Below are 10,689 nucleotides of genomic sequence, written 5' to 3' on the forward strand. Positions count from 1 at the left end.
CCCAGCTACTTGGGAGGCTGAGGCAGGAGACTCGCTTGAGCCCAGGAGTTGGAGGTTGCTGTGAGCGTGATGCCATGGCACTCTACCCAGGAGGATAGCTTGAGGCTCCGTCTCAAAAAAAATAAAATAAAATAAAAATAAATAAATAAAAAGCAAAGAGCAAACTAAAACCAAACCTCTAATGACTTTCCATCTCACTGAAAGTAACATCCAAACCCTATCATAGGCGACAGGATTCACCTGGCCTGAGCTCTGCCCACCTCTCCCTCTTCATCCATCCAGCCACTTGGTTCTTTGTTTGTGCATGTCCCACCTCTGAGACTCTGTCTTTGCCATCCCCTCTGCCTGGATCTCTCTGCCCTCCAACTTGGCACTGCTGGCCCCAGGCCCTGCCTGAAGACTCCACTGAAAGGCCACCTCCTCAAAGCCTTCCCCACCCCACCAGGCTCCACTGTCCACCTTGCCTTTGTTTGTGTCATTAAGCATCACAGACTTATCTATGATACCAATTATTTTATTCATTTGTCTACCACTAGGAGGTGATGCTCCAGAGGACAGAGCCAGCACGGTGGCTGGCACACACAGGAACAGCTCAGTAGATAGCTGCTGAATGAATAAATGGGCCCTAGAGGCAAGGAGTATCACCCTGTTCTACTCCCCTACAGAAAACCCCTTCCAGGCAGTGCTGCTATGTCTGAATCTCATTCTTTGACTATATGAAGCTAATGCCCATTGAGGCTTCGGACCCAAGACATAGGCCTCAAATCCTAGCCCACCCACAGCCAGGTCACAGCCTACCAGATGCCAAACCTCACCCAAATGTACCACCTCCTCCCTAGGTTCCAGAAACCCAGCTAGCCAGCCAATAGGCAGACTGACCTAGAAAGAATGAGAGCTGAGCTGAGGGGCCCAGAACCCTCACTCTGCAAGATAGCAACCCCTCCATGGAGGAACAGGAGCCTCCACCTGACCACAGTCCCTGCCTTGGGTCACAGCCCAGGCTGCCTGCCCATCTGCCACCCTGGCTGTGGGCCACTTGTCTCCCACCTTGGCCCAGGACACTCAAGCCAGCCAGGAAGGGCTGATCTACAGGCTGGGCCAGCAGTGACCACAGGGGTGGCATGTCAGCCCCACCCAAGAGGCCAGGGTAGCCATCTGCTGTCCCTTCTGCCATCCCCCAGGCATCTGTCAAGGCCCCAGATGAGATCATTGCACTTAGATACCAAGGAGGGGTCTGTGAGAGGCCCTGCAGAGCTTCACTTCCCTCTAGCTCTGGCCACAGCAGCAAGGGGAGAAGAACCCAAAGACTCCAGTCCTTCCTAGACAGGGACACAGAGGCCTAAAGAGAGGTGAGGGACAATCCCATAATCCCCTTGAGGGCACAGACTTGAGCAAGGAACTCTGGGCTCCTATCTCCCAGCTCAATCCAGCTTAGCCTCTTTGGATGGAAGGTGCACTTTAGTTTGGGCGGGGGTGGGGGGGAGTTGAGTCAAAGGTCCTGGGGAAAGAATGCCAGGAGCTTCTCTGGTCAGGAATGAGGGAAGTCAAGGGTTCTAGGCCTGTCTCTCCAACATCAACTATTACGTAACAAGTAGGTTGCTCCCCATGCCAGGCAGTTCACATATCCTAAGCAATTTCAATGGGTGAGGAACCTGAGGTAGCAGGAGTCAAGTATATTGCCCAAGGTCACACATAAAGTGGCACAGCCAGGACTCAGGTCCAGTTTGAGCTCCCGTAAGGTAGACTAGACAGTCCTTATAAACAGGACAATAACACTAATAGTATCTAACATTTACAAGGATTTGCATGTTATAGACACTAGGCTGAGACTGAGTAGCCATATCTCTTGCTCAATGACGATCCTTTAGAGGCAGGTGCTATTATCTTATCCCCATTTTACAGATGAGCAAAAGGAGGCTCAGAAAGATGAAGGCTTCACAGCTAGTCAGGAGTGAGTCTCCCAGATGTGGCATAGCTCTGCACATGAGACCACAAATGCTCCCTCCATCAGGGAGCTGTGTATGCCTGTGTGGAGGAGGTGCCTGGAGATTGCTACCCACCCAAGCCACTGCTGGCTTGTTTAAAAGGCCTCACCAGCAGAGCAGGGAGACATTCCTAGGCCCAGGGGAAAGGGAGGGGGTCTTACAGCAGAAGCACCTGACAGTCCATGTCCTTTCCATGTGAACAGGAAGGAAGGCAGGATTTGGACCTGGGTATGTTTAAAACATCCCTCAAATGACCTCTGGGCAGCAGCCAAATCTCTAAGCTCACAGCAGAGATATGAGGTCTTTAGGGATGGAAAGTGAGGTTCTGAGAGTCAGGAGAGTGGCTCAGGGCCACATGGCCTGCATCTCTGGGACACCCCAGCATGTCATGTCTCTGAGCCTTTGCTGGTGTCATTCTCCCTCTCTGGCATCCATGAAAGAGAACCACAAGACCATAGTCCTTTTGCCTCTTGCCACTTATAGGCTGTGACCTCTTTCAAGCCCCTTAACCTCCCTGGGCCTCTAAGTACCCTGGAAAGTCCCTGCTCTCACACAGGACTAGAGCAGGTGGTGAAGTGAAACTTGTAATTACCCCACTGACAATCTAATCACTGTCTTGCTTAGTGCCCCAGAGGATCCTATGTGGAGCTCCTAGGTATGGAGCCCGGGCCAGAGCATCCCTGGAGAGGAGCTGCTAGGGCTGAATGTACCAAGGTGGAGGAGGAAACCAAGGGAAGGGGCAGGGAACCTGAGCGAAGGACAGAGGCCTGGGGTGTGTCAGAGGTGGTGAGGCTGTGGAAGGCAGGACCACACAGACTACTCAGCCACTGGGGCAGGGCCAAGGAGGGGCAGGAGGGGAGAGTCTGGGGCAGTTGACCAGGGCCCAGAAGATTCATAGCAGGCCTGGGCCAAAACCAGAATAAAGACTTTTAGCTGATCCAGCCTTGCTGGGGGGCCCCCAATTTTTTTTTCCCTAGAGTTTGAACTCCTCTTTGTGGCCCAGGCAATGGGAGATTAATCACCTTGGTTTTAGAATGAGGGACCCTAACGGTAGCCCTCTATTAGCAAAGGCTTATCAGTAGGTTACTCAATCTGAGGCACTGGCCTTGGTCATTCAGGGAAGAGTGATACAGAACAGGAAAGGGGGGGGACACTGAGGGAGAGATGTGTTTGGGGACCCATGATGCAGTTCAGCTCAATGCGCACCTCCCAGATTTGGCTCCGAGCCCAGACCCACAGAGGCGCTAAAGGCTCTGCCACCTTCAGCCCCAGTCCCTGCCACCAAGGACCTAGGGCTCATAGGGGTCAGATCAAAGCCTGAAGATAACAGATCATGAGGGCTAAGATCCGCTGAGTCCTTGCTAGAAACCAGACCCTGGCTAATCCCCTTACATATGTGCTTCCTCTTATTTAATCCTCATAGCAACATGCAGGACAAGCCTATCAGGATCCTCACTTTACAGGTGTGGAGTCTAAAGCCTATAAAGAGAAAGTTCAGAAAGGAAATGGCAGAGCCAGGATCCAAGCCCAGGTCAGCCAGGCTGCAGACCACCTTGGACCCTGGCAGGAAAGGGCTGACTTGCTGCTCCCACCTCCTCTGACTGCCTGCAGGCCCCAGGGTCAGAGATAGCTCTAAGAATGCAGACAGGGCACTGATCTGCAGAGCTCGGCCTGCCCCAGGACACCCCAGAGTCTTTGACTCCTTCCTGAACCCAGCCCCAAGCTCTGTCAGGCACCAGAGGGGAGTGAATGTGACTGCTAAAGAGGTCATACAGCAGGGGGGACAGAGGGATGACCTTAGAACCCTGCATGCTGGTCAGACCCTTGCCTTGAACTTAGCCAAGTCCTTCCCCTGGGGGATTCCCTCTGTCCCAGAGGCTACAGAGGGCATAGGGCTCCCTCCCTTCCTCCAGGCCCAGGAGGGTGCTAGGTGTGTCATATACCTGAACTCTAATCCTCCAGGTGCCCTGCAAGAAAGGTTTAAACTCTCATTTACAGGCAGGAAGACTAGGGTTTGATGAGGGCCCTGCACAGGAAGATCATGCACAGGAAGGAGAGGACAAAGTCAGGTCTGTCCCTGAACCTGACCCCAAAGGTGGAGTTTGCTTGTGAGACCACACAGCCCTCCCCACCTCCCTCCCTGGGACCCTGGGTCAGGCCAGGCCTTGTGCCCAGTGCTGCAGACACACGGAAAAGGGGCAGCTCCCAGCTTTGCCATAAGTTAAGAAGGCCCCCACCCTCAGCAGGGTGGTCACAGTGCTTGGCTGGGCTCAGCATCCAATGCCCTTCCCAAGCAGGCCCAGACTCTGGCCCAGCACTGCCCCCAGACCCTGCCTACTGCCTTCCATTCAATCGCATACACTGTATTTTGAGTCCCTACAAGGTGGCAGGCACTGTCCCAGGAGCAGGGCCCAGAGGCAGCCACTTAAGGCTACCTCCAGGGGGCCTGCTAAGGTCCTCCAAGTGCCCATATGTCTTCCGGCCCCCTCTACCCTGGCCTCCTTAGTATTCCCCAGTCAGAACTGGGCATCTTCCAGGGATGGGAGTGGCATGGCCCTCCACAGCCCCCAGCAAGGGAACAGAGGGGCTAGCAGGAAATTCCGAGGAGATTAGAAGGGAGTTGCCTTGGGCAGTTTCTCCTGTGGACAGGCCTGACAATTGGTCCACTTCACTCAGCCCCAGGAGCCTAGGCCCAGTGCTGGGCAACAGGGCCTTCCCTGCAGCTTCTCCTGACCTCAAGACCTCCCAGCCCCCATCTGCCCACTGCTCAACCTACTCAGGCTACTAAGTCCCCCATACCCAGAAGGTTACAAGAACTCAAGTCCCTGGCCATGCTCAGCACTGTTCCTAGCTGTGGAAGGAAGCCTCGTGGAGGAGCCCAAACAGTAGGAGTTTGTACACATTAGCTCCAGGGAGACACAGACCAGGATTTCCTGTGTTTCTGTGTGGGGGAGAAATGTCACAGGCTGTGTGTGTGTCTGGATATTCTGGTTTGTAAGTCTCTGGCTCCTGTTGGCAAATGCTATATTTGCATGCTCCATGCTTATGTCCCTGCCTATGTATGTGTGATTGTGTGTCATATCTGTGTGTGAATGTCACCATAAGTGTCCCCTTGGTTGGGTGTCTGTGAGCCTTGCATAGATGTACAAATCTTGACCACTCTCTTTGTAGAAAGGGCAGGTACCTGGGTGGTGAGCTTGTGTCTGTGGCAGCCGGGCCGGGTGGCTCTGTGGACATCCTTGGATTCTACTAGCACACGTGTGTATAACACCTGTGTTGTTCTGTGCACACCTGCATGTGTATGTGTACTTCTGATGTGTCTGAGGATGTTCCTAAGCTGTGTGTCTACCTCTGGGACACAGCCAGGTATGTCTGGGGTATAAGATGTGTGTTTAAGAGTGTGTTTCTGTGCCCAGGGGTCTCCTAGATGATGTGAGTCTCCGTTGTATCTGTTTGGTAATGTGTGGGAGTGACATGACAGGTGGTTGTGTATCTGCACGGGCTTGTGTGCTTCTTTGGGTGTGTATCCTAATATGTCTGGAGGCGTGCTTCTGGAAGCTACAACATCAGGGTGTCACTGGATGGGAGTGTGAGATGGGTGTTGGGTCTCTGAGCTGGAGCTGTGAATACGTGTATGTGGTCTATGTGTATTTGTATGAGCAAGAGAAAGTGTGCCCAGGGACGCTGGCCCAGCCCGTTCTCAAGGAATGCTGGCAGCCCTAGGAGCTCCAGCCGCAGGCTCACATTTTCCATCTTGCAGGAGCTGCCCTCCTCCCTGCCCCAGGCTTATTCTTAAAAAACCCAGGTCTCTGAGCAGCCATTTCCAAGCTACCTCTCATCCCCCACAGGAAGATTGGGACTCAGGGAAGGGAATAGCCAGGGCTCTACTGATAATGATGACCCAGAGACAGGCTGGAACCCTCCCCTACAGCTCCTGGGAGCTACATCCAGGGACCTACTTCATGGCCACTAGGTCCAGACACTCAGCACAGCACCTGGTGCCCAGGAGGCACTCCAAAAATATGTGTTGTATAAGTGAATGAATGAAGGAATGACTAAATGAATGCCTGGAGGAACAGGCAAGGGAAAGGCGCTGACTGGGATGGGCAGGAACATTTACAGTGCACTCATTCTGCATCCGCACACAGAAAAGGCTGTCCCCACACCCCAAGGCAGGCATGCTAATCCCTTACCCTGCACCCACACACATGCCACCCTCCCAGGCTCTAGAACCCAGCATGTCTTATTCATCACTTGCCCCCAGTAAGTTTTAGCCTAGAGCCTGGCCCATGACCGGATTCCTCTCACCAACCTGTGTCCCAGACTAGACACATGTTAGCAACCAGAAGCTCCCTGCTCTGGTCACAATGCAGAAAGAACAGGACCCAGGGTTAGACCAAACTGGGCTGGAATCCCAGCTGTATGACTCGGGGCCTTCATTTACCCATCTGTAAAATGGCAACTGAGGGTAGCTTAGCTGCTCCTCTGAGCCCTTCTGAGCTGACATCTAGAATCAAGGATGTAAGGAGGTCTGACTTCCCAGAGCCCACACATACCACGGGAATGTGGTCACACCTTGCTGTCCTTCCTAGAGTGGCTACTGATTTATCAATACTCTAAAGCTATGGAAGTCCACCCTCTTGCATTCTCCCAATTCCTCTAAGTAGAAACACCCAGACATCCTGTCTGCTCATTGGCTAAGAATAATAATTCCTCGTGAGATGTAGAATTGCACTCCTTGCAGAATGTTTTATTTATCTGTATTTTCCTGGTTCCTAAAAACAATTCCATGAGATTATCCAGGCAGGTCCCATTAGCTTCATTATAAAGCTGAAAAAGAGCAGTTCAGACAGGCTAAGTGACTTGCCCATGGCCGCGCAGTAGATAGCAGAGTCAGGTCTCTAAGCCATGGGCTCCAATTCTTAGATTCTTCCATCTATATCCAGTAGATTCCCACATGTCCTCACCACATGGACATGGGTAACAGTAGTAACAGTGGTGATGAGAAGCTGGAGGACCTCAGACCACCAAGGCTTTAAAGGTCAAACTCAGCTGATGTGTCTGCTCTGCAGCTACAGCTGCATCTTAGAATTCCAGAACCTCTGCAGTTAATAACCTTCAGACTTCCTTGGCTACAGAGAGCCAAGGTCAGGCAACTCAACTATAGTCACTACATAAATCTCCCCCAAACACTCCTCAAATAACCACAACCAGCAGCATTTTGGACAGTTTATAAGCTGCTTTCTACAAACTCTATGTGTTTATCCAAGCATGTGAGGTCGTCCAGCCTCTCTGTGGATAATTCAAGAGACGGCGAGCTCACTACCTTTTCTGTAGAAGCTCCTTCTATCTTCTCACTGGGGAAAGCTGCCCAATTTACATTTTCGTCACATGGGCCCCCAGAGCAGGCCACATAAGACAGGAGATCTCCAGAGAGTTCTTCCCTAGTTGATAGTTTCTAGTGCCCCCAGATTAGCTGGGGGAGGGAGGGATGAGCCTAAGCAGGGCCACCAACCAGACTCTCCTAAACCCAAGCAGCCCCTGAAGGGGACACACTAGGAAGTTGGAGTCTTATCCTTTGTTACTCAGTTTCTGCATCTTAGAAGCAGAGTGGCTTCTAAGAGTGGCCTCTAAGTAGAGGGCCAGGAAACATCAAGAGTTTAACACACTCTGACTCCACACCCAGCTCTGGGACCTATAGCAAGTCCCTCCCCTAATCTGGCCACAGTTTACCCATCATGGAATGAACAGACCTCCTGTTACAACCCCCGTATTTGTGGTCCACACTCAGTCTCTAGATTTTGACCCAGCCTTGTGAGGCTAACAGCCAGGGTAAACAAACCTCCATAGAAGTCAAGGGACTGACTTCTACACAGTGAGCATTTGCATGGGTTGGCCTTGGTCACCTCTCTCATCCAACCTCCTTCCCCTCTCTGGTTCTTGAATTCAACAAGGTTTCTCTGAATTGCCTTAGCTTGGAACGTTCCTACTCCAGCTCCCTATTCGGCTAGCTGAATGTCATGTCATCCTTCAGCTCTCAGCCTTCCTGGGCAGCCCAGCCCCCACCTCATGTACTCTTAGCACACCATCCCCTTCCCTACCCACATCATGATCTGTATTGTGATTTATTATATAACTATTGTTTGATCCTGGTCTCCCCAAAGCTCCATGAAAATAGACACTTCACCCTTGTCCACAGTTGTATATCAGACCTGCACTAGTATTTAGCAGGCTCTAAATAACTAGTAAATGAATGAATGAGGAGCCAGGAGAAAAGGTCCAGTCTGCTTTGGGTGGAGAACAGGATCTATTCTGCACCCACAGAACCCACAAGAGAACATGACAGGTGCACATGGAAACATGTACCACTCCAATGAGAATAGCAGTGATCACAGCTACTTCATCTGAGGTTCACTACATTCCACTCTGCTCTAGTAGTGTTTGCAGGCATTATCTCACTTAACCCTTGAGGTTGGAAAGTGTGTTATGGTCCCATTTTTCCAAATTAGGAAACTGAGGTCTAGAGATATTAAATAAACTTGCCCAAGATCACAGAGTCGGGGAGCTACAGACCTCAGATCCAACAGCAGCCTCATGAAGACTTGCTTATGAAGACTGAACCACTGAATGAATGGTAGAAATTAAAGGCCCAGGCCTGGCCCAGGCAGAGAGATGTCCCCTGCTGGGCCCTGCCTCCTGTGAGACCATGGGCTCCACCCCCAGCCTCCTGGGACCATTTCCCAATCTAAACAGCCATGAGTGGCTCAAACAGACTTCAGGGCAGAACAGGATCACCTCCTAAGATGGACAGAGGCCCACAGGGACAGATGCATGAGAGATCCTAATGCAAAGCTCTATGACCCTCACCAGACTACACAGGCACCAGGAGGCAGGGGTGAGAAGCTGGGAGTCAACTCAGGCAGTGAGCACTGGAATCAGCTCAGAGTACTGAGAAGGCAGGAGCAAAAGACCCTCCTGGCTTGTCTTCTCCCTCCTCTCACCTTCCACTAGACCTCGCCTCTGTAAGAGCTGAATGAACTCTCCAATGTCTTTGGGAAGACTCACCCTCCCATTTAACAGATGAGGGGACTGAGGCTTGGGGAAAGACTAAAGACTGAAGGGGTAGATTATCCTAATTCAGACAGACCTTGTCCTTCTATACCATAAGCATTTCCTGCATACATTGCTGGATAGCAGATCCTGGGGGGAAATAATAAGAGAGAGACACAACAGAGCCAAAACCCAACACTCTAATGTGGACAGAAGAGCCACAACGAAAAGTTAAAAGTTAAGTGCTATGGGGCGGACACAAATCAGCAGAGTGCTATTAACCAGAGGCTCTCGGCCAGGGGCTCTCTGGGGGTTGTGCCAGGCCATCAACTGGCAAGAGTAGGCAACATTTCAGTCTCTTCCAAATTCGTGCCTGGCCACTGGCAGGAGAAGCTCCCAGCCTCCAGGGCGGAGGTCAACACACAAGGGTTGGGCTGTCCCTAAAGCTGCCATGGTGCCAGGCAGTAGGTAGACAAAGGCTGGCTTGCATCCCTTGGGTGCCTGTGTCCACTGAAAGGGTGAAGCCAAAACTTGCTCTCCCAGAGAAGCTTAGGGAATGCCCCTGCCAGGCAGGCAGCTTCTCTCTTCTCCCCAGGAACATGGGAAGGATATGGGCACTGGAGGGGCCGAGGGGACAGCTGTGTGCACAAGACCTGTCCCAGACAGGGCAGAAAACAACATCTTGGGATTCAGGAAGCTGCCTCTGAACCCGTTCTCCCACATCACTCTCCCAGGCTCTGAGACCGTTAGACTGGGCGGAAGTGGACTCCAGCCAAGGGGATGTTCCCAGATGTCATGCTTTCAAACTGGACCCGCCCTAAAAGGCAGGCGGGGACAGGCCTGCAGCTCAGGATGGCGTTTCTGGTCTCTCCTTAGCAGAAGGCCACAGGTCTACCTGACACAGAAAGAAGCCTAGGGTCGGAGTCCTGAGCAGCAAAAAGCAGGGATGCAGCCCCTCTCTAACTACCCACCCCCAGACCAAGCATTGCACCTAAGCACCCTCCAAAACAGTCTTCCTGAGCTTCCTGAGCCCCCTCTCCCCAGATCTGGGCGCTTCAGCCTGTCTCCTCATCCAGGTTCCTCCTCAAGAGACAGCCTCCCAAATAAAGTTGGGGGGTGAAGACGGAAGGGTAAAGAAGCCCTAAATCAACCTCAGGGTGGTCCCCAAAGGGTTTAGGCCCCTTTCTCCAGCTAGTTCACTGGGAAAGCAGGCTGGCTGGTGCCTCAGGCCCAAGGGGCTGTGACAGCCGGCACCTCCTGCGACTTCCCTGTCCCCCATCAGTGTCCCCACCTTAAGATAGTCGTTCTCCGAGCGCAGCTCCTCCAGCTCCCGCACGAAGCCGCCCGGCCCGCAGTCCAGCATCTCCTCGGTGAGGTCGGAGAAAGCGAGGGAGGCGCTGAGCGGCAGGCGGCTGCTGCCCACCGACGACGCGGCCACCGACGGCTCATCGGGGGAGGCGGGCGGCCGCGGAGGCTGCTGCGCGGACGGTGCGGGCTGGGGCGGCTGCCCGGTGCGGGCCCCCGACGGACCCCCGGCCGCCGACTCAGCGTCGCTGCTCAGCGCCAGCTCCAGGCCCAGCAGGCGCGCCTCCTCCGACGCGCAGTCCGACACCTCCGAGCTGCTGTCGGTGAGGCTGGGCGGCGGTGGCGGCGG

At 53.1% G+C, this 10,689-nt stretch overlaps 1 protein-coding gene across 1 annotated transcript in view; it reads right to left on the reverse strand.

Moving 5' to 3' along the window:
- SOGA1 (suppressor of glucose, autophagy associated 1) overlaps positions 1-10,683 on the reverse strand; it is a 77,710-nt gene extending 67,027 nt beyond the window's left edge. The window contains exon 1 of the mRNA XM_012804191.2: positions 10,327-10,683. Within this exon, the coding sequence (XP_012659645.1) occupies positions 10,327-10,398 (72 nt within the window). The 5' untranslated portion in view covers positions 10,399-10,683. The remainder of the gene's footprint in view (positions 1-10,326) is intronic.
- Positions 10,684-10,689: the final 6 nt, after the last annotated feature.

The sequence above is a fragment of the Otolemur garnettii genome, unplaced genomic scaffold, assembly GCF_000181295.1.
Source record: "Otolemur garnettii isolate 467f Iridium unplaced genomic scaffold, OtoGar3 scaffold00025, whole genome shotgun sequence".
NCBI lineage: Eukaryota > Metazoa > Chordata > Mammalia > Primates > Galagidae > Otolemur > Otolemur garnettii.